Source organism: Eleutherodactylus coqui, chromosome 10, assembly GCF_035609145.1.
Source record: "Eleutherodactylus coqui strain aEleCoq1 chromosome 10, aEleCoq1.hap1, whole genome shotgun sequence".
NCBI lineage: Eukaryota > Metazoa > Chordata > Amphibia > Anura > Eleutherodactylidae > Eleutherodactylus > Eleutherodactylus coqui.
This window is the reverse complement of record NC_089846.1, coordinates 78,097,715-78,121,534: the sequence shown is the minus strand read 5'-3', so window position 1 is coordinate 78,121,534 and position 23,820 is coordinate 78,097,715. Positions and strand designations below refer to the sequence as shown.

At 47.7% G+C, this 23,820-nt stretch overlaps 1 protein-coding gene and 1 long non-coding RNA gene across 3 annotated transcripts in view; one reads left to right on the top strand and one right to left on the bottom strand.

Moving 5' to 3' along the window:
* Window positions 1-1,696, top strand: part of LOC136579771 (class I histocompatibility antigen, F10 alpha chain-like) — an 87,766-nt gene extending 86,070 nt beyond the window's left edge. Inside the window, exon 8 of one of the 2 annotated variants that reach the window (XM_066579835.1) lies at window positions 1,218-1,696. In XM_066579835.1, the coding sequence (XP_066435932.1) occupies window positions 1,218-1,246 (29 nt within the window). In that variant the 3' untranslated portion in view covers window positions 1,247-1,696. Of the gene's footprint in view, window positions 1-279; window positions 1,159-1,217 lie in introns of those variants that run through there. The other variant, XM_066579836.1, reaches the window with a different exon arrangement.
* LOC136580649 (uncharacterized) lies at window positions 1,019-23,820 on the bottom strand. Its single transcript, XR_010786996.1, has 3 exons — window positions 23,768-23,820; window positions 22,643-22,690; window positions 1,019-1,556 (listed from the first exon to the last, which is right to left on the bottom strand). It is a non-coding gene; the product is annotated as an uncharacterized lncRNA (long non-coding RNA).

The following is a 23,820-nucleotide window of genomic DNA, read 5'->3' as shown; positions in this document are numbered from 1 at the left end:
ACTCGTGTTCAGTCTGTGATCTATTAGTATACCCAAGTCTTTTTCACATGTGCTGCTGCTTAGCCTAATCCCTTTCATTCTGTGTGTGTTTTTTAAAATTTTCCTGCTCAGATGTAGGACTTTGCATTTCTCCTTGTTAAATACCATTCTGTTAGTCGCCGCCCACTGTGCAAGCTTTTCTAAATCTTTTTAAATCCTCTCTTTTCTAGGATTAGCTATCCATCCTAGCTTTGTGTTATCAGCAAATTTGATCTATTTCTCCCTAATTCTCAACTCCAGATCATTTATAAAAATGTTGACCAACACTGCGCCTAGGACAGAGCCTTGTGGGTTCCCCACTTGACACATTCTTCCACTTGGATGTGCAGCCATTTATGACCACTCTTTGAGTACAATCACTCAGCCAGTTGTGAATCCACTCAACAGTTGCCTTGTCACTGAAGCGTCTGGCTGCTTCCAACAGGAGGTCAGAAACAGAGGGCCTGGTTATCCAATCTTAGCCATGAAAACCCAAAAAGAGCACACCCCTTTAATATCCGGATGCACTGCCGTTATTGGGTTACATATTATTGAACATCACTTATGTCTAGGTTGAAGGTAAAGGCAAAACCCATGCGGAAAACTCTGGGATGCACTGTGTGAATGTACCCCAGGGAAGACCACCATGAGGAATCCCCCTATGTACTATAGTGGCAGGCACTTTGTGGAAATTAATAATTTCCATAATAACTTCATGATGAGAAGTCATGTGACTTGGTTTTACTTCTTCACTGTTTTCAAGATCTCTGCTTCTGTAAATGGAGTACGTAGCTCACACAAGGATATGGCTGCTGCGAAGAAAGCTGTGATGCAGTTCCATAAGCTAAACAACTTTGTCTGTTATCCATGATTAGGAGATCCATTCATGTAAAAAATAAATGTTTGCATTCAGTGACAGCAAGCAGAGATTTAAAAAAATGTGTAGAATTAATAAAACAAGGTGCTGTACTCCAGAAAGGTAACATTTTAATGTAGCTGCTTTCCTCCAAGAACGGGCCGCACTCGTCCTCTGTACATATGATGTATCGCAGCTCAGCCCCATGCACTCGAATACTGAATCACCGGACACGGATGGGTTGGCTCTGTTACTGGAAGAAGGCAGCCATGTTGGTTTTCTTATACGACCTCATTAAATACATCTTTTGTGATTTTGGTTTAATTTCTTTTTGTCATTCTAGATGTACAGATGAGAGAAGCGTCCATATAAAGTGACAGAAGCTGCTGAGAGTCTGTTTTTTCAGCCCGCTGATCTTCCATTATTTCATGATTTATTCCACACTAGCTTGTTACCAGCAACTTCGTCTGCGTGCATATTTTTATCTATCCTGTGTTTTGCTGTATATTCATTGTTCCCGGCAAGAGAAACCACATAATCTTGTAGATATGATACCGGGCTTCCGAACCTCTCCGGTTCTTCTTCAGGCTTAAATGGAATAGATCCGAAGAGGCATGCATATTTATACACACTTATGACAAGGCACAGGCATGGATGTGATTGGTTTGCACTTCAAGGAATACTGCAACAGAAACACAAACATTTTTCTGTATATTGAAATATAAAAAGTTGAAATAATGAAAGGACTGTAACTGTGATCTGCTGTCAGCACAGTTCTATTCATTTTTGGTCTTGCCATCTTTTGCTAGGATATAAAGTTTTTGTGGGCAAAATCTGTCTGTTTGTCGTACAGCCCAGCTGTCATTTCTTATACTGCTGAGGTAAAATGAAAGCTGCGCTGTGATTGGTTGCTAGGGGCAACACAGATTTTCTTTAAAATCCCCATCCATATAAATGTGTTTTTCGTTCAAGTTTTAATTCCTTAAGATGCAAGTTATCAGAGCCTTGTGTGACACAGAATGTTAAAGGGGTTGTCCCGTGAAAGCAAGTGGGGTTATACACTTCTGTATGGCCATATTAATGCACTTTGTAATATACATCGTGCATTAAATATGAGCCATACAGAAGTTATACACTTACCTGCTCCGGTGCTGGCATCCTCGTCTCAATGGCGATGACTGAAGCCTTCTCCTCCTTCCTTTAGACGCGCTTGCGCTGTGCGGTCTTCTGATTTGTTCAATGGAGCCGCTCCGGCGTGCTTGCGCCGGAGAGCTAGTCTGCTCATGCGCAGAAGACCTCGGCGGCGCGAGCACGCCGGAGCGGCTCCATTGAACAAAGCAGAAGACCACACAGCGCAAGCGCGTCTAAAGGAAGGAGAAGACAGCGTTAGTCGGCGCCATGGAGACGAGGACGACAACACCGGGGCAGGTAAGTGTATAACTTCTGTATGGCTCATATTTAATGCACGATCTATATTACAAAGTGCATTAATATGGCCATACAGAAGTGTATAACCCCACTTGCTTTCACGGGACAACCCCTTTAAGGCAGCAGAAATGCAGTCCTAAGCTCCGGCTCACTACCTGAAGGTTGCAAGTTCAATCCCTGCATGGTTCAGGTGCAACGAGCAGGGGCAGTGGGATGATGCAGAACGCAGATTGTATACATATATATATATATATATATATATATATATATATATATGACACCAGAAGTTATAATACTGTCATGGGGGATGGCCGGAGGCCTAGTCCTTGTCACGGTGTAACCGAGTGGTAAACTGTGGGGGAATGTTTGTAGAAGTATATCTAAATATCATGTCGTGACGCCACTGTTCCCACACTGTTATTCTATACGGTGGAGTAACAAACACTGAGACTTGTGTGTTGTACCTCGGGTCCTCAGGAACGGTTGAGACCCAGTAAACTTTACTTAGATAAACTTTAATATACAGGCAATTACTGGTAGCATTCATGGCAGTTGCCTGAGTTACAGGCAAAAACTCAGAGGTTGTAAGGAAAAATACACAGGAACAATATGGCCCTATAGTCCACGTTATCTATAGGTCATCGTTGCTGGACATTAAGTATACTCCAGAGGAGGCAAAAGTAGAGGCCTCTCCACATATACTATGGTAGGAAGTTACTGAAGAAAAAGGCTTAGCCTAGATACATCCCGCACATTCTCCACATGGGTGTCATAATCACGTACCTCTGTGTGTTGATCCTAATGGCGGACGGCCACGCAGGAAAAATAATGCCTGTAGTGTGAACGGGTACCTGTTCTAGAGAACTGGGATTTGTTGCGCTCTCTCTCTCCCTGAACTGGACTCACTCTTATATCATCCATACTCCAGATGCTACAGGATGTCGTTCCTCTTCCTCCATCTTCACCAACATGGAAGCTGAAGGCGCTTCCATGTGGCTCTGTGTTAGTCCCCCAGCAGGTAAGATGGAACCCTGCTCCAACATAGATTGAAGAAGAAGCCCCTTCTCGCTCTCAGACTCTCAATTTTATAACCTCACTTGTACCACATGACACAGTAGGATAGATACATTCAGCAGCAAAGCTGACAGGCAATGATTTTATGGGAGTTAACCCTTCCAACGCCACAGCTGTACATCATACATGCAGAAAATTGACATGGCAGCTTCGCAGAGTGCATCCACATAAGACGGGACATGCATGACAATTATGGAGGGGACCAGGATGTAATTCTGGGACACTACACAGGTAGCTAGCTCAAGGTTGACTCAGCCTTCCATCCTTCTGAGGTCAGTAAAATCAGCACCCAGCTTGGGTACCTGAAAGTGCTGCAGAATAAGTTAGCACTATAGAAATAACAAGATTTATTTGTCTGTCAGCGGTTTAGCCGTGAAAAGGTAACAACAGAGTTACCTTCACATTTATAATATTAGTATGAATTTCTAATCTATGTGAAATCTGGGATATAAAGGAAGCCAAAGTCTATATATCACACAAGCTTCCTGTTACACCGAACTATATATTATGAAGAGTGGGGCTCATGCAGTTTTCGGTCCATGAATATGAAGCACTTTCTCTGCATATCTGCCCGGCTTGCAAGTTTTTCTGTCCGAGTCCTGCGTATTTCATAGGATAGAATGGCGCAGCGGGATGTTCTGGCCAGAAGTGTAACAGTGTTGAATGCCCTTCAGGAGGACCAATGGGGAGAATTTCCCTTCCCGCATGGTTTAGAATAGGTGTGTTATCTGTGTGGAATTCATGTTCGCTGCTAATTTATGGTTCAACTTCTGTTTTTGCTGCATTTACATACAGATTTCTGACCAAATTTCTAAAACTGGCCAACAATGTAAAGATTTGGGTACGATGAGATGAGCGTTCTGATGTTCTTCTGCTGTACAAATCTAACAGGACACCCAGATAGCTTTAGGAAGTGAACAAAGATTTATTATAATGTCGGCACGGGACCCAGAGGGATATATATTGATTCCAAATCTCTGAGTGACGAATACAGGAATTGTACAAGTTTATATACGAAGAAGGCTGGCTTACTAGGTGTTAGTACACTATTGGCTCAAGTTATCTTTTCCTCAAAGAAGCCAGAAGTCAAGGATTTTCTCCTACTTTCACTTCAGACACAGGAAACGGAAGTGAGGGGCGGAGGAGGGAATACAGCTTGTAAGTTTCTCTATTAATAGAAGTTTAGTTAATTATACTGGACAAGAAAGAGAAAAATTAAGGTTCATTTACACGGGACGAATGTCGGGCAAACGATGTCCAACACTCGTCCCTGTGTTTTCTCGTTCCCGTGCTCCTGCTCCTCACGGAGCGGCCAACAGGGGGGCGGGGCAGTGCAGGATATTTCTCTCGTCCCCCTGCCCCTCTCCATTCACATAACACAGTAGCCATTCACTACTGAATGGCCGCTGTTTAAACTGCATAATGAGCAATGAGCTCATCGCTGATCGTTTATGCAGTTGAAAAGATCAGCGATGAAGCTCATCACTTATCATGCAGTTTAAACAGCAGGCGTTCAGTACTGAATGGCGGCTGTGTTATCTCAATAGAGAGGGGCGGGGGAGCGGGAGCACAGAAATCTCCTGCACTGCCCTGCCCCCCTCCTGGCCGCTCTGTGAGCGAGCCAGCTCTGCTAGCTCCTGTGCAGGAGCCCAGGAGCGAGGCGACACAGGGACAAGTGTCAGGCATCGTTTCCCCGACATTCGTCCCATGTAAATGGACCTTTAGTAAGGCAGCAATCAGCATACAGTGGATACATTTCATTTGCATAGATACATTTGTGCTAAACAGAGCAATCTATAATATGCTTCAGCCTTCTGACCGATAACAGAGAACACTAGCAGTTGTTGCAATATTACTTATTCTGAGTCCCCGTACCAGACTTCTACATGGGAACGCTCCTCAGTAAAGGGTTCTACACTTAAGTAGATTTCCTCAACACAAAAGATTTTCCCATAAAGACCAGTTTGTATCCCAGTAATGTTCTGCATTTGTATTGACCTTTGTGTCTCCCTGCATGATAGTACAGTAAAAACTATGACTGCGACATCAACCACTAATGAGCCAAACGTCTTATGTCTGATTGATGGAGCTGGGAGTTGGAGCCCGTTGTTGGAGTTGGAGCGCTATAGGCATGAAGATTATATGGCTTATTATTAATGTCCATGGAGAGCTCATCCAAACAACTACAGAGATGGTTGCTAAGTGCAAATGCGCAAAAAGACCTAGAAAGTTCCAAAGAATCTGCTAATCAGTGGGAATCCTGTGTAGTGCACCCCCACCAATCAACTATTGATGACCGACATACCCTAAAGATAGGTAATCAATAGTAAAAGTCCCAGGGAACCCCTTTATTTTAAGAAAAGATGGGATGCAGGTTTTTTACGTTTGCGAACAGTTAAATAAGACTGATTATCCAGATCAGGGTTGGACATTTCTCAGGAGCCAAGAATTTTACAATTTGCTCCTAACATTTTCATTAGTACTAGAGATGAGCGAACACCAAAATGCTCGGGTGCTCGTTGCTCGAGTCGAGCTTTCCGCGATGCTCGAGGGTTCGTTTCGAGTAACGAACCCCATTGAAGTCAATGGGCGACTCTAGCATTTTTGTATATTGCCAATGCTCTGTAAGGTTTTCATTTGTGCAAATCTTCAAAACCTACGAAACTGATGGAAACGACACAGATACGGATAGGGCAGGCGAGGGGCTACATGTTGGGCTGCATCTCAGGTTCCCAGGTCCCACTATTAAGCCACAATAGCGGCAAGAGTGAGCCCCCCCTAACAAATTTTACTTTGGACAGACCCTCATTAGCAAGGCACACCTTAGCTAAGCACCACACTACCTCCAACCAAGCACAAGCACTGCCTGCGGGACACACCGCTGCCTCTTCTCCTGGGTTACATGCTACCCAACCCCCCTCCCCCCCACCGCACGACCCTGCGTCCGCAGCGCACACAAAAATGTCCCTGCGCAGCCTTCAGCTGCCCTCATGCCACGCTACCCTCATGTCTATTTATAAGTGCGTCTGCCATGAGGAGGAACCTGGAGGCACACACTGCAGAGGGTTGGCACGGCCAGGTAGCGACCCTCTTTAAAAGGGGCGGCGCGATAGCCCACAATGCTGTTGAGAATTGATGAGAAATTGACGTTCGATCTTCACTCCAATCCTGTGCCACCTCCGTCAGGAGCTGCAAACGTGGGCATGAGTTACATAGCAATGGGGAATCCATGTGCCCACACAGTATTCATTTTGTCTAGGTGTCGCATAGCTCAATCGATACTGCAAGGGGAAAGCCATCTGCACTCTGCCCCATACCCAAGTCAGTCAGTGTCTTTGTGCCAGACAGGTCAAACACCACGATGGGAACTAAGTGTGCACCAACAGCATAGGTGGGTCCTAGGCAACCCAAGACATGAACAATAAATAAATCAGAGCGGCCAAGCATGGCAGACTTGCACCGCGCCGACGACATAGGCCGTGGCCCACAGCTCCAGCAATTGTAGGCAGGAAGCGGACTTTCACTGCACCCAGGACATAGGCCTCTGCACAAACCCTCAACAATCGCAGGCCTACTGCGGACTCCAATGCTAGTGTAGCTGTGAACGTCTCATTAGCGCTGTATTGCTCCTCTAGTTTGTCCAAATGCAGTGCCCCGGATAGCTGAGCTAACGTGAGATAAAGTACAGGTTGGCTTTGGCCCACTCTCCATGCCCTAGTCAGTCTGGCCTTTTTTCATAGTCACAGGCAGGTACAACTCCACTCTGGGAAGTCTGTGTGGACCCAAAGCATGGGTGGGTCCCAGGAATCCACCAACGGTACATTAATAAATCCCATTGCAGTGCCCCAGATAGCTGAGCTAATGTGACATAAAGTACAGGTGGGCTTTGGCCCACACTGCATGCCCCAGTCAGACTGTTTTTTTTAAATTAATAGTCACAGGCAGGTACAACTCCGCTCAAGGAAGTCTTTGTGGACCCACAGCATGGGTGGGTCCCAGGAAGCCACCGACGGTACATAAATAAATCCCATTGCAGTGCCCAGGATAGCAGAGCTAACGTCAGATAAAATACAGGTGGGCTTCGGCCCACACTGCATGCCCCAGTCAGACTAGGTTTTTTTAATAAATAGACACAGGCAGGTACAACTCCCCTATGGGAAGTTTGTGTGGAATGGACTCACAGCATGGGTGGCTCCCTGGAACCCACCGAAGGTACATAAATAAATCCCATTGCAGAGCCCCGGATAGCAGAGCTAACGTCAGAATTAATTACAGGTGGGCTTCGGCCAACACTGCATGCCCTAGTCAGACTGTTTTTTTTTTATTAATAGTCACAGGCAGGTACAACTCCGCTATGGGAAGTCTGTGTGGACCCACAGCATGGGTGGGTCCCAGGAAGCCACCGACGCTACATTAATAAATCCTATTGCAGTGCCCCGGACAGCTGAGCTAACGTCAGATAAAATACAGGTTGGCTTCAGCCCACACTGCATGCCAGAGTCAGTCTGGCCTTTTTTCATAGTCACAGGCAGGTAGAACTCCGCTATGTGAAGTCTGTGTGCACCCACAGCATGGGTGACTCCCTGAAACCCACCGACGGTACATAAATAAATCCCATTGCAGTGCCCCGGACAGCTGAGCTAACGTCGGATAAAATACAGGTGGGCTTCGGCCCACACTGCATGCTCGAGTCAGACTGGGTTTTTTTCATTAATAGTCACAGGCAGGTACAACTCCGCTCTGGGAAGTCTGTGTGGACCCACAGCATGGGTGGGTCCCAGGAAGCCACCGACGGTACATTAATAAATCCCATTGCAGTGCCCCTGATAGCTGAGCTAACGTGAGATAAAGTACAGGTCGGCTTCAGCCCACACTGCATGCCCGAGTCAGACTGGGTTTTTTTCATTAATAGTCACAGGCAGGTACAGCTCCGCTATTGGAAGTCTATGTGGACCCACAGCAGGGGTGGGTCCCAGGAAGCCACCGACGGTACATTAATAAATCCCATTGCAGTGCCCCCGATAGCTGAGCTAACGTGAGATCAAATACAGGTTGGCTTCGGCCCACACTCCATGCCCTAGTCAGTCTGGGGTTTTTTTTAGGGCCAGATACGTAGAACACCGCGATGGGAAAACTTAGTGAACCCATACTATGCACAGACCCCTGTAATATTCCTGTAGCAAAGGTATTAGCTGACCCTACTATGTTGCAGAAGTCTAGGGAGACACCAGTAACATTTCTGTAGTTACAGTATAGACAGACCCCAGTAACATGTCCGTAGCAGCAGTATAGGCAGAGCCCAGTATTAGTAACATTTTAGTGGTAACAGTATAGACAGACCCCAGCAACATTTCCGTAGCAGCAGTATAGGCATAGCCCAGTATTGTTAACATTTCAGTAGTAACAGTATAGACAGACCCCAGTAACATTTCTGTAGTAACAGTATAGGCAGACCCCTGTAACATTTGTGTAGCAGCAATAAAGACAGACCCCTGTAACATTTCTGCAGCTGAAGTATAGGCAGCCTCCAGTAACATTTCTGCAGCTGAAGTATAGGCAGACCCCTGTAACATTTCTGCAGCTGAAGTATAGGCAGACCCTTGTAACTTTAATGCAGTTACTCTCCTCTCCTTTGGCCCAAACACTTTTCTCAGATAACTGTGGTAACACGAGAGAAAATGCATGATGCGCATTGCTAATCACCTGACCCCAAGCCGGAGGAGGAAGTAGCCTTACAAGGCCAAGAAACCATGACCAGGGCCCGCTGTAGCCTGTGTTAAAAGGATGTGAGCGGGCCCTTGCCCAGGCTCGGTCCCAGCAAATACCTTGTGAGACCCAAGGTGCTGCGACTGACATAGCAATAGGCAGTCCATGTGCTCACACAGTATTCATTCTGTCTAGGTGTCGGATAGCTCTAGCGACACCGCAAGGGGAAAGGCATCTGCACTATGCACCCTACCCAAGTCAGTCAGTCAGTCACTTTGTGCAGGACAGGGAAATCACCACTATGGGAAGTCTGTGTGTACCCACAGCATAGGCGAGACGAAGGAACCCAAAGACAGCATTAAATATGAAGGAATCAGACTGCCCAAACATGGCAGATTTAAAGTGCGCTGAGGCCATAGGCCTCTGCCCACACCCTTAGCAATCGCGAGCATAGAGTGAATTCCGATGCTAGTACAGCAGTGAACGTCTCATTAATGCAGTTACGCTCCTCTCCTTTGGCCCAAACGAGTTTCTCAGATAACTGTGGTAACACAAGAGAAAATTAATGATGCGCATTGCTGATCCTCTGACCCCAAGCAGGAGGAGGAGGTGGCCTTACAATGCCAAGAAACCATGACCAGGGCCCACTGTAGCCTGTGTGGGAAGGATGTGTGAGACCCAAGGTGTCGCGACTGACATAGCAATGAGAAGTCCATGTGCCCACACAGTATTAACTCTGTCTAGGTGTCGGATAGCTCTATCCACACCGCAAGGGGAAAGCCATCTGCACTATGCACCCTACCCAAGTCAGTCAGTGACTTTGTGCCGGATAGGTAAATCACCGCTATAGGAAGTCTTTGTGCATCCACAGCGTAGGTGAACCCAAAGACAGTAATAAACATGAAGAAATGATAGTGCCCAAACATGCCAGAATTTCACTGTGCCGAGTACATAGGCCTCTGCACACACCCTCAGCAATCGTGGACATAGAGCGGACTCCGATGCTAGTACAGCTGTGAAGGTCTCATGAATGCAGTAACGCTCCTCTTCTTTGGCCCAAACCAGTGTCTCAGATAACTGTGGTAACACGGGAGAAAATACATGATGCCCAGTGCTGATCCCCTGACCCCAAGCAGAAGGAGGAGGTGGCATTACAAGCCCAAAACACCATGACCAGGACCCGCTATAGTCTGTGTGGGAAGCACATTAGCGGGCCCAGGGTCAGGCTCGGTTCCAAGCCTTCACCTTTGTGACCCAAGGTACCCTGAGTTACATAGCAACGGGAAATCCATGTGTTGCAACATAGATAGCTCAACACTGGAAGGGGCAATCTTTGAGTTCCTTGGCCTAGCCTATGCTGTAAGTGCACAAAGATGGTATTACACAGGAAGAAATTGGAGTGCCCAACCATGGGAGAGTTTCGCCCCGCAAAAGCAACTTGGCCTCGGCCAGCAATTCTGGCCTAGTCAGTCACTGTATTATTTGTGCCACATAGGTAAAACACCGCGATGGGAAGACTTAGTGCACCCATAGTATAGAGAGATCGCTGTAACATTCCTGTAGCAAAGGTATAAACAGACCCCAGGAACATTTCTGTAGCAGCAGTATAGGCAGACCCCTGTAACATTTTTGTAGCTGCAGTATAGGCAGACCCCAGTACCATTTCTGTAGTGGAAGTATAGGCAGACCCCAGGAACATTTCTCTAGCAGCAGTATACGCAGACCCCTGTAACATTTCTGTAGCAGCAGTATCAGCAGACCCCTGTAACATTTATGTAGCAGAAGCATATGCAGACCCCAGTACCATTTTTGTAGCAGCAGTATAGGCTGTGAGGAAGGAGGAGCAGCAGCCAGAGGATTCAGAGTTTCAGCAGTGGACTGCATAGAAGACTGGGTGCCTGATACATTGCTGGACGCATTTTCTGCCATCCACGACAGGACCTGCTCACACTGCTCTGCTTGCAATAAAGGTCTACCACGTGGACCCATAAATTGTGATATGAAGCTGGGGACCCCAGAAACTTGCCTCTCTCCTAATCCCGCAGCAGCCGGCTGGGATACACCTGGATCAGGAATTCAGCCTGTGCCAACACCCTCACTTGGAACTCCGCATCCTCGCCCGCGTCCACATCCTCGACCCCTACCCCTACCCCTCAGCATGGTGGATTACAAATAGAGCAGACACAGACCGCTGTAAAGAATTATGCAATTATATGCGTACACTTTTACGCAGAGAGCGGAATCGTAACGCTAACTCCAGGCAGAACTCCAGGCAGAAAAAAATGGAAGAAAGGCCGCAAACAGGCCTAGCAATGCAATAGTGATGCACCAAAACTCCCACCAGGCACCCAGTAAAATGTAGACGGTCAGAGGTAGACCAATGGAGCTTTTTGGTGTTTTTTTGAAAAAGAAGACAGGCTATATACTGTGTATATCACTTTCCCTCTATAAGTACCTGTGTTGGCCATACGCTGAGCGTCAAATTCACTGTAGACACAAGCCGGTGTAAATAATTTTGGAATTATGTGTGTAGACTTTGTCGCTGAGTGCAGTCTAGTAAGGCAAACTCCAGGCAGAAAAAAATAGTCAGGAAGGCCACAAACAGGCCTAAGTGCAATAGTGATGGACTACAACTCCCATCAGACACCCAGTGAAATTTAAACAGTCAAAGGTAGCCCAACAGAGGAGCTTTTTGTTTTTTTTTGGTCAAAGAATACAGTCTATATAGTGTGTATATCACTTTCCCTCTATCAGTCGCTGTGGCCATATGCTGTGCGTCTCTAATTCACTGCAGACACAGGCCGGTGTAAATAATCTTGTAATTATGTGTGTAGACTTTGTCGCTGAGAGCAGTAAGGCAAACTCCAGGCAGAAAAACATAGTCAGGAAGGCCGCAAACAGGCCTAAGTGCAATAGTGATGGACTACAACTCCCATCAGACAACCTGTAAAATGCACACTGTCACAAGTAGCTTTTATTTAAAAAATTTTTTAAAAAAAGAATACCGGCTATATAGCGTGTATATGACTTTCCCTCTATCAGGGGCTGTCGCCGTACGCTGTGCGTGAAGTTGACGGCAGACATAGAGCGGTGTAAAAAATTTTGGAATTATTGGCGTACAGTTGAAGGCTGACAGCGGTTATGTAACGCTTACTGCAGCCAGAAAAAATGATACGGAAGGCTGCAAACCGGCCTAGCTGTGCAATAGTGATGGACTGCAACTCCCATCAGACAACCTGTAAAATGCACACGGTCACAGGTAGCCCTAAGAAGGACCATTGGGATTCTTGTACAAAGGATCCTACACTACCACTCTCCCTATCTCAGCAACGCTGTCCCTATACTATGTAGTACAGACTGCAGCCTGAGAACGCTATAGCTGTAATGGGGCTGCATGCCCGATATACTAAAAAATTTTTTTTCAAAACTGCTACCAGCAGCCAAAACAGTAATGCACATGGTCAGATGTGGCCATAAAAAGGACCGTTGGGGTTCTTGTACACAGGATCCTACACTAACACTTTAGCAGCACCAGCAGTGTCCCTGATCTCTCCCAGTGTGTGACTGTGGCGAGCCGCAGGTAGCCCCACTTTAAATACTCGGGGGTCACTTCATCTCGCCAGCCACTCACTGTAGGGGGGTGGGATAGGGCTGGAATGTCACAGGAGGAAGTTTTAATGCCTTCCCTGCGTTTCTATTGGCCAGAAAATGGCACAAAACTTTCACGGAAGGAAATGGAATTGACTCTAACACCGCGTGGTGCTCGCCTCGAGTAACGAGCATCTCGAGTACGCTAATACTCGAACGAGCATCAAGCTCGGACAAGTACGCTCGCTCATCTCTAATTAGTACACAAGTTTTGATTGTCTGACCCCTAAAAAAAAAGAGTCAAGCTGGCTCTTAAGATCCCAGTTTTTTTCCACCCTAGATTCAAACATTGATATTGTTTAGATTGGTCTTAAATCTGTGAGTGATTAAGCAAGTTGCTTAAGAACTCTCCAATCCGTATCCAAATGTCTTGTTTTTCTTGGAGTGATGCCTGAGTATTTGCTTATTACAGGGACTCCATTAGCAATCAATCAAACTGATTTTTGCAGGAAGCATACAACTCTATTCCCACTGCAGTGGTGATGCTTGGTATTGCAGGCCACGTTCCCAATATAATTAATGGAGAGCTTGGCCTGCAAAACCAAGCCTGACCATTGCAGTAAGAATGGAGCTGTCTGCTTCCTGCAAAAATTTGCCCAGTCCACGAGTGCACTAAACTGGTTAACAGCAGATATTGATGCTAGAAGCATGCTGCACACTACCGTTGTTATAAGATTTGTATATAGAGTCTAACATTGGCTTGCAGGAATGCTGCCTTCCAATAGGTAGTGCTATAGAGGTATTGTTCCATCTTCCTTATTTGTATGAGCCATCTTACAAAGAGAAGAGATGATTGTAAGTATTGGACTGGCATCATTGACAGGTCTACTGCTATGAAAAGCAAAACAAATTAATTGAGGCAAGTGTCGTCCAGAAAAAACTAGCCCTTTCTCACTGACTGGACTAAGTAAAATATAACTTTTAATTAGTAGATTAAAATAAATGTAACTCAAAATGGACAAACAAACCTCTAGTCTAGAGATGAGCGAACGTACTCGTCCGAGCTTGATATTCGTTCGAGTATTAGCGTGTTCGAGATGCTCGTTATTCGAAACGAGCACCACGCGATGTTCGAGTTACTTTCACTTTCATCTCTGAGACGTTAGTGCGCTTTTCTGGCCAATAGAAAGACAGGGAAGGCAATACAACTTCCCCCTGCGGCGTTCAAGCCCTATACCACCCCCCTGCAGTGAGTGGCTGGCGAGATCAGGTATCACCCGAGTATATAAATCGGCCCCTCCCGCGGCTCGCCACAGATGCGTTCTGACAGAGATCAGGGAAAGTGCTGTCTTGCTGGAGTTGCTATAGGGAGAGTGTTAGGAGTATTTTAGGCTTCAAGAACCCCAATGGTCCTTCTTAGGGCCACAGCTAACCGTGTGCAGTAGTGTGGAGGCTGCTTTTTGCAGTGTTGCACAATTTTTTTTTTTTGTATATCGGCCGTGCAGAGCATTGCGCCCTGCAGTAATTATACATAGTCCAGGGCCAGTAGTGGTGGTGAGGCAGGGACAGAAGACCTATTTATTGAATATAGGCAGTGGGCCTTTCCAAAAACATTTGGGAAAAAAAAATCTATTTGGGCTGCCTGTGACCGTCCTCAGTGTACTGGGTCTGTGCTGGGGGTAGTTGTCCTTATTCATACGCAGCCAGCTAAGTGTTACAGCAGGCTTGCACAAAATTATTTCCTGGCTCTGTGTTCGCAGTTACATCACCACTGTATTCCAGTCCACAGTGCAACAGTTTGCAGTTATTTTACATACTCCAGGGCCAGTAGTGGTGACGCAGAGAGAAAAGACATATACAGTGTATATAGGCAGTGGGCCTTTCCAAAAATATTTGGGAAAAAAAATCTATTTGGGCTGCCTGTGACTGTCCTCAGTGTACTGGGTCTGTGCTGGGGGTAGTTGTCCTTATTCATACGCAGCCAGCTAAGTGTTACAGCAGGCTTGCGCAAAATTATTTCCTGGCTCTGTGTTGGCTGTTACATCACCGCTGTATTCCAGTCCACAGTGCAACACTTTGCAGTTATTTTACATACTCCAGGGCCAGTAGTGGTGACGCAGAGAGAGAAGACATATACAGTGTATATAGGCAGTGGGCCTTTCCAAAAACATTTGTGAAAAAAAATCTATTTGGGCTGCCTGTGACCGTCCTCAGTGTACTGGGTCTGTGCTGGGGGTAGTTGTCCTAATTCATACGCAGGCAGCTAAGTGTTACAGCAGGCTTGCGCAAAATTATTTCCTGGCTCTGTGTTGGCTGTTACATCATCGCTGTATTCCAGTCCACAGTGCAACAGTCTGCAGTTATTTTACATACTCCAGGGCCAGTAGTGGTGACGCAGAGAGAGAAGACATATACAGTGTATATAGGCAGTGGGCCTTTCCAAAAACATTTGGGAAAGAAAATCTATTTGGGCTGCCTGTGACCATCCTCAGTGTACTGGGTCTGTGCTGGGGATAGTTGTCCTAATTCATACGCAGCCAGCTAAGTGTTACAGCAGGCTTGCGCAAAATTCTTTCCTGGCTCTGCTGTGCGTTCCGTAAGTGAAGTCAGCCTCCAACCACAGGCCAATAAGCGGCACATTTAATTACAGCGTTCTGTTTCTGCACTACTGGTAATACACCATGCTGAGGGGTAGGGGTAGGCCTAGAGGACGTGGACGTGGACGCGGGCGAGGACGCGGAGGCCCAAGTCAGGGTGTGGGCACAGGCCGAGCTCCTGATCCAGGTGTATCACAGCCGACTGCTGCGGGATTAGGAGAGAGGCACGTTTCTGGCGTCCCCACATTCATCTCACAATTAATGGGTCGCGGTAGACCTTTATTAGAAAATGAGCAGTGTGAGCAGGTCCTGTCGTGGATGGCAGAAAGTGCATCCAGCAATCTATTGAACACCCAGAGTTCTGCGCCGTCCACTGCTGCAACTCTGAATCCTCTGGCTGCTGCTCCTCCTTCCTCCCAGCCTCCTCACTCCATTACAATGACACATTCTGAGGAGCGGGCAGACTCCCAGGAACAGTTCTCGGCCCCCTGCCCAGAATGGGCAGCAAGGGTTCCGAATCCTCTCCCACTGGAGGAGTTTGTCGTGACCGATGCCCAACCTTTTGAAAGTTCCCGGGGTTCGGGGGATGAGGCTGGGGACTTCCGGCAACTGTCTCAAGACCTTTCAGTGGGTGAGGAGGATGATGACGATGAGACACAGTTGTCTATCAGTGAGGTAGTAGTAAGGGCAGTAAGTCCGAGGGAGGAGCGCACAGAGGATTCGGAGGAAGAGCAGCAGGATGATGAGGTGACTGACCCCACCTGGTTTGCTACGCCTACTGAGGACAGGTCTTCAGAGGGGGAGGCAAGGGCAGCAGCAGGGCAGGTTGCAAGAGGCAGTGCGGTGTCCAGGGGTAGAGGCAGGGCCAGACTGAATAATCCACCAACTGTTTCCCAAAGCGCCCCCTCGCGCCATGCCACCCTGCAGAGGCCGAGGTGCTCAAAGGTCTGGCAGTTTTTCACTGAGAGTGCAGACGACCGACGAACAGTGGTGTGCAACCTGTGTCGCGCCAAGATGAGCCGGGGAGCCACCACCACCAGCCTCAACACCACCAGCATGCGCAGACATATGATGGCCAAGCACCCCACAAGGTGGGACGAAGGCCGTTCACTGCCTCCGGTTTGCACCGCTGCCACTCCCCCTGTGCCCCAACCTGCCACTGAGATCCAACCCCCCTCTCAGGACACAGGCACTACCGTCTCCTGGCCTGCACCCACACCCTCACCTCCGCTGTCCTCGGCCCCATCCACCAATGTCTGTCAGCGCTGCATCCAGCTGTCGCTAGCGCAAGTGTTGGAGCGCAAGCGCAAGTACGACGCCACGCACCCGCACGCTCAAGCGTTAAACGTGCACATAGCCAAATTTATCAGCCTGGAGATGCTGCCGTATAGGGTTGTGGAAACGGAGGCTTTCAAAGGTATGATGGCGGCGGTGGCCCCGCGCTACTCAGTTCCCAGTCGCCACTACTTTTCCCGATGTGCCGTCCCAGCCCTGCACGACCATGTCTCCCGCAACATTGTACGCGCCCTCACCAACGCGGTTACTGCCAAGGTCCACTTAACAACAGACACGTGGACAAGCACAGGCGGGCAGGGCCACTATATCTCCCTGACGGCATATTGGGTGAATTTAGTGGAGGCTGGGACAGAGTCAGAACCTGGGACCGCTCACGTCCTACCCACCCCCAGAATTGCGGGCCTCAGTTCGGTGGTGGTATCTGCGGCGGTGTATGCTTCCTCCACTAAACCACCCTCCTCCTCCTCCTACGCAATCTCTGTCTCGCAATCAAGATGTGTCAGCAGCACGTCGGCAGCAGTCGGTGTCGCGCGGCGTGGCAGCACAGCGGTGGGCAAGCGTCAGCAGGCCGTGCTGAAACTACTCAGCTTAGGAGATAAGAGGCACACGGCCCACGAACTGCTGCAGGGTCTGACAGAGCAGACCGACCGCTGGCTTGCGCCGCTGAGCCTCCAACCGGGCATGGTCGTGTGTGACAACGGCCGTAACCTGGTGGCGGCTCTGCAGCTCGGCAGCCTCACGCACGTGCCATGCCTGGCCCACGTCTTTAATTTGGTGGTTCAGCGCTTTCTGAAAAGCTACCCACGCTTGTCAGAGCTGCTCGGAAAGGTGCGCCGGCTCTGCGCACATTTCCGCAAGTCCCACATGGACGCTGCCACCCTGCGCACCCTGCAACATCGGTTTCATCTGCCAGTGCACCGACTGCTGTGCGACGTGCCCACACGGTGGAACTCTACGCTCCACATGTTGGCCAGGCTCTATGAGCAGCGTAGAGCTATAGTGGAATACCAACTCCAACATGGGCGGCGCAGTGGGAGTCAGCCTCCTCAATTCTTTACAGAAGAGTGGGCCTGGTTGGCAGACATTGCAGACATGCATGTGTGACTGCTGCCTCTCATCTGATTGGTCCTGCTGAGCCAATCAGAGGCAGCAGTCACACACCCATTCATAAATTCATGAATGGGTGTGTGAGTGGAATCTGCCTCTGATTGGTCAGGCTGTGACCAATTAGAGGCAGCTCATTCACCAGGCGGGGATTTTAAATCCCCGGCTGCTGAATACTACTCACAGCTGTTCAGAGCAGTTCAGGAGGACTGCCGCTGGCCGCGCTGAACTCCGTCTGCCGGGACCAGGTGAGTATATATATATATATTTTTTTTTACACATTTCTGGATGAATTGCAGGGAAGGGCTTATATATTTAACCCCTTCCCGACAATTCATCCCGCGATCGCCGGCAGCCCATTGCTTTTAATGGAGCCGACTGTATTGCCGGCTCCATTGAATTCAATGGGCTAACATCGTTCTGCCGGGACAAGGTGAGTATATATATATATATATATATATATATTTTTTTTACACATTTCTGGATGAATTGCAGGGAAGGGCTTATATATTGAAGCCCTTCCCGACAATTCATCCCGCGCTCGCCGGCAGGCCATTGTGACTGGGGCATGCAGTGTGGGCCGAAGCTCACCTGCATTTAATCTGACGTTAGCTGTGCTGTCCGGGCACTGCAATGGGATACATTTATGTACAGCCGGTGGGTTCCAGGGAGCCACCCATGCTGTGGGTGCACACGGAATTCCCATTGCGGAGTTGTACCTGCCTGTGACTATTTATAAAAAAAACCCGGTCTGACTGGGGCATGCAGACACCTTGACAGAATGAATACTGTGTGTGGCACATGGGTTCCCCATTGCTATGCCCACGTGTGCAGCTCCTGATGGAGGTGGCACAGGATTGGATTTCTCATTGCTTCTGTACAGCATTGTGGGCTATCGCCCCGCCCCTTTTAAAGAGGGTCGCTGTCTGGCCCTGCCAACCCTCTGCAGTGTGTGCCAGTGGTTCCTTTTAATGGCAGACGCACTTATAAATAGACATGAGGGTGGTGTGGCTATGAGGCCAGCGTGTGGCATGAGTGTAGCTGAAGGCTGCGCAGGGACACTTTGGTGTGCGCTGTTGACACTGGGTCGTGCAGGGGGGTTGGGCAGCATGTAACCCAGGAGAAGTGGCAGCGGAGTGTCATGCAGGCAGTGATTGTGCTTTGTTGGAGGTAGTGTGGTGCTTAGCTAAGGTATGCCTTGCTAATGAGGGTTTTTCAGAAGTAAAAATTGTTGGGAGGGGGGGGCCCACTCTTGCCGCTATTGTGGCTTAATAGTGGGACCTGGGAACTTGAGATGCAGCCCAACATGTAGCCGCTCGCCTTCCCTATGCGTTTCTGTGTCGTTCCCATCACTTTCTTGAATTTCCCAGATTTTCACAAATGAAAACCTTAGCGAACATCGGCGATATACAAAAATGCTCGGGTCGCCCATTGACTTCAATGGAGTTCATTACTCGAAACGAACCCTCGAGCATCGCGAAAAGTTCGTCTCAAGTAACGAACACCCGAGCATTTTGGTGCTCGCTCATCTCTAGGATACACTCATATCAGCTCGTCTCTAGTAGTTGGATTAGACCCCCTTGTAATGTCTGAAATGGGTAAGATGATCATACAGTCTATTGGAGAGGTACCTTCACCATTTTACCTGGGCTATAACAGGCATAGACAATACCAGCCTGTACAAACCTCATTGCAGCGTTGAACCCTGTAGCAATCCAAGCAGAAGACACTACACCACACATTACCTGCTTTGACTGGTGAGTTGGTCTGTGGCTCAAATGTGGCATTATAGAGTAGAGAGTTCTGGGGCAGAACAGGACTTAAACCTGGGAACGTCTATGCTCTGGATTGTGTCTCTCCCCAGTGAGCTATCCAGCCTGCGGAATAGCTTCCCTGCTGAACCAAACTTTGTTCCATGCTACTGTTAATCTAGTTCCTGTCTCCCTGTCCTGGCCCCACCTGCTTCTAATTAGGCTCATTTTAAAAGCTTGACTCTGCCACTGCCCAAGCACATGATTATTGTGCTCTGCAGCTTTGATCTAGCTCCTCCCCTCCTTCTCCACTACAAGCAACCTGAGGTTTCCTGATAACGATTCCTGGCTTTCCTCCCGACATCGCTACTCGCCTCCTCCATCTGTACCGCGACCTGAGACTTTCTGGTAATGACTCGTTGCTATCCTGACTACTTGCTAGTTACCTGCACAGCTACTACACCAAGAAACTTCTGGATGTGCATCATTTAGGCTCGGATGTCTGCACGCAACTGCTAGCAGAATTCAGTGGGGATTGTCATTGCTATGGAGGCTATCTCAACTAATGCTGATTCTATTTTCAGATGCAGCCCACCTTGTGTACTAGTGACAAGAAGGTTTTCTTTATTATCAACCTCCTCACTTGTGAGGTGCTTTCATGGGCTTCGCTGTATGTGGAAACCAACAGTAATCTCCTTGATAGCCTTGGTGCCTTCACGACCGCTATGGATCAAATCTTTGACGATCCAAATCGCTATGTCACAGCCGAATGTAGGTTACAAAAGCTATGACAACGGCGACGCTCTGTTGCAGAATATTTACAACAGTATTTCATTGTTGGGTGACTGATACCATGTGGAACCAAGCTGCACAACTGATGCAATTTCATCAGGCATGATACGAGTGCATAAAGGATGAACTTGCCAAAGTAGAGACCCATGGTAACCTGGAAGATTTTATTCAGTTGTTATTTATCCGAATAGACCAGACACTTTTTGAGCTGCGAAAGGAGAGACTGCAGGGTGTGGGCAACACCACTTACTCCTGTCAATCCACCTTGAATCCCTAACCAAGTATGGAAGCTGCACCAGAACCGATGCAGGTTAATGTCATTTGTAACCCCCTTTCCACCACTGAAAAAGAAAGGCAGCGTGCTGAAAATCTGTTCCTTTATTGTGGAAGCCCGGTACATTATGCCTTAAACTGCTCTAACCAACGTCAAAATCATGACCAATCCAGCTATCACTAAACATGGGGGGTGCCACCCAAAAAACTTTTTCACATGTAATTCAAAATGGTGTGAAGACCCTTCCTTCGTTCCACTATTTTGTCATTCTCATAGAGATCTTAATGAGAAGTCAATGGATATAGTGCTCAGCGATATTGGATTCAGGAGCAGGAGGAAACATTATGAATTTAGGGTTAGCTCTTGACAAAAATCTTCCAACCAGACGTAAGCGCATATCTGTTGATATGGAAATCGTAGATGTGTCACCCTTATCCTCAAGACCAGTCACACAGAAGACAATCGAGCTCTGCATGAAACCTGACAATCAAGAAACTTCCAGCTCATATCGTCCCCTAAATTTCTTGTGATTCTTGGGATCCCTTGGTTCTCTACTCATAATCCCTCTATCAACTGGGAATCAAGGACCATTGCCTTCCCTGCAGAGTACTGTAAAGAGAACTGGAAGATGGCACCAACCACCCCTAAACCAGTGCAAGACCCCAAGCGCTGTGGCACAGCTGTGGCAGAGGAGAACGATGTTTGCCCATTGAATTCAATGGAGCCAGCAATACAGCCGGCTCCATTGAAAGCAATGGGCTGCCAGCGAGCGCGGGATGAATTTTCGGGAAGGGCTTAAAAATATAAGCCCTTCCCTGAAAACCATCCTAAAATGTGTAAAAAATTTTTAAAAAGTATACTCACCTTTTTCTTGCAGCCGGAGTTCAGCCGCATCCGGCCGGCAGTTCTCCTGAACTGCTCTGTGTAGTATTCAGCAGGCGGGGATTTTAAATCCCCACCTGCTGAATGGGCTGCCTCTGATTGGTCACAGCCCTCACCAATCAGAGGCAGCTCTCACTCACCCATTCATGAATTCATGAATGGGTGAGTGAGTGTTGCCTCTGATTGGCTGAGCGCAGGGACCAATCAGAGGCAGCTCTCAGTTGTCATTCAATAGCTGATAGTTGCCTCTGATTGGTCACTCATACCACATGACAAGACTGAAATTGATACATTGCAGGCATTTCCCAGTCTCATGCAAACATTAACCTCTCACTTGCTGCAACTGTGCAATACACATAACAAAATGACAGGCCAATTTTGCACAGCGCATCTACACAAGACATGACGTGTATGACATTTATGGAGGGGCCAGGAATATGCATTCTGGGCCACTACAGAACCACAGGTCCCAGGAGCACAACAGGACATGGACTTTGCAGACAGTATAAATAATTACAGTACCATTATATCCAGTGAAGCCTAATGATAGGCTGAATAAGGCCAACATATTAAAGGGGTTGTCTCGTGCCGAAACGTTTTTTTTTTTTTTTTCCATAGGCCCCCCGTTCGGCGCAGGACAACCCCAAAGGATGTGTTAAAAAAAATTTTTTTTTATTACTTACCCGAATCCCCGCTCTGCGACGTCTTCCTTCTTTCTTCTTCTTCCTTCACCAAGATGGCCGCCGGGATCTTCACCCACGATGCACCGCGGGTCTTCTCCCATGGTGCACCGTGGGCTCTGTGCGGTCCATTGCCGATTCCAGCCTCCTGATTGGCTGGAATCGGCACACGTGACGGGGCGGAGCTACGAGGACTAGCTCTCCGGCACGAGCGGCCCCATTCACCAGGAAGAAGGCCGCACAGCGCAAGCGCGTCTAAAAAAGCAAGAAGACATCAGAATTAGACGGATCCATGGCGACGGGGACGCTAGCAATGGAGCAGGTAAGTGAATAACTTCTGTATGGCTCATATTTAATGCACGATGTACATTACAAAGTGCATTAATATGGCCATACAGAAGTGTATAACCCCACTTGCTGCCGCGAGACAACCCCTTTAAGCCCTCCTGTCATTTATGTTAGGTTCATCGCTGAAAATCACAGTGACTTTAAAATAAATTAAAAATGTTATGGAACTCTAAATATGGTGATGAACAATTCTGTCATTGAGCAAAACTAGTAAAATATTAAAAAAACCAACATAAATCTGGTCTCACCATAATCATACTGACCCACAGAGGAAAGGTGGTGTCATTTACACCGCACTGTGAACACAATAAAGATGAAGTCAGCAATGATGGAATTACTGTTTTTCCCATTCCCTCAAAAAAAGTTATTACGCTCTTATGTTCTCGGCGCAACTTACATACGCCCCACATTGTAAACTGACATACCAGTAAGATACCCGAATAAGGAAGATGGAACAATACCTCTGCAGCACCCCCTATTGGAAGGCAGCAATTCCTGCAAGCTAATGTTAGATACTTTATACAACTCTTATGACTGGAATTTGAAAACCAAACCAGAAAGCCATACACAGACAGCAGTTGCAGGGTTTTTACCCCTCATCTGTGTGCAGTAGAATTCTGGCTTAGCTAGTAAGAGGCCTATGACGTGATTCGGGAAGGATATTGTTTCTCCTTAAAATGATCACCTAGAAGGGGATGGAGGAGACTTATAAAGCCATGCAAATAAGGAAGATGGAACAATCTCTCTGCAGCACCACCTATTGGAAGGCAGCAATTTTGCAAGTCAATGTTAGATTCTTTAAACAAGTCTTATAACAATGACAGTGTGCAGCAGGTTTCCTTCATAGCTAGTAAGAAGCCTGTGATGTGGGTCACACATTTTATGTCCCCGTGTGGGACTTGCAGCATACCAGCTCTGATCGCTATGATAAGGCATTGCAGGACTTCTGTCCTGCAATGCCTTATCGCATGTTACAGCGATCATAGGCACTGACAATACAGGACGCCGGTATCTGGTGTCCTATTACCATGGTAACCCATCGGTCTCTCCATGATTATATCGCGACAGTCCGATGACGTCACAGAGGGAGCGCAGTCCCTGAGCCCTGCTCAGGCGGTGATCTACGTAGATCGTGGCAGGGAAGGGGTTAACAGTGGCAGTCACTGCTCTGATGCAACCCCACTGTTGCAGAAGGAGCCCAGCTATCAGTGACAGCCGGCTTCTGCTGCTGAATAGCGCAAGATCTTTTATGATCTTGCGCTTTACCCAGAGAGTAACTGTACACCCTGTTGCGCTAAGTGGCTCCCTGCCAGGAAGTACAGTTACACCCTGTGGCGGGAAGGGGTTAAAAAAAATTAAAATTCTGTCCTCACCTATTTCTTTCCTGTCAGTCTCCTTACCACATCTTCTCCTTGCTGATATTCTG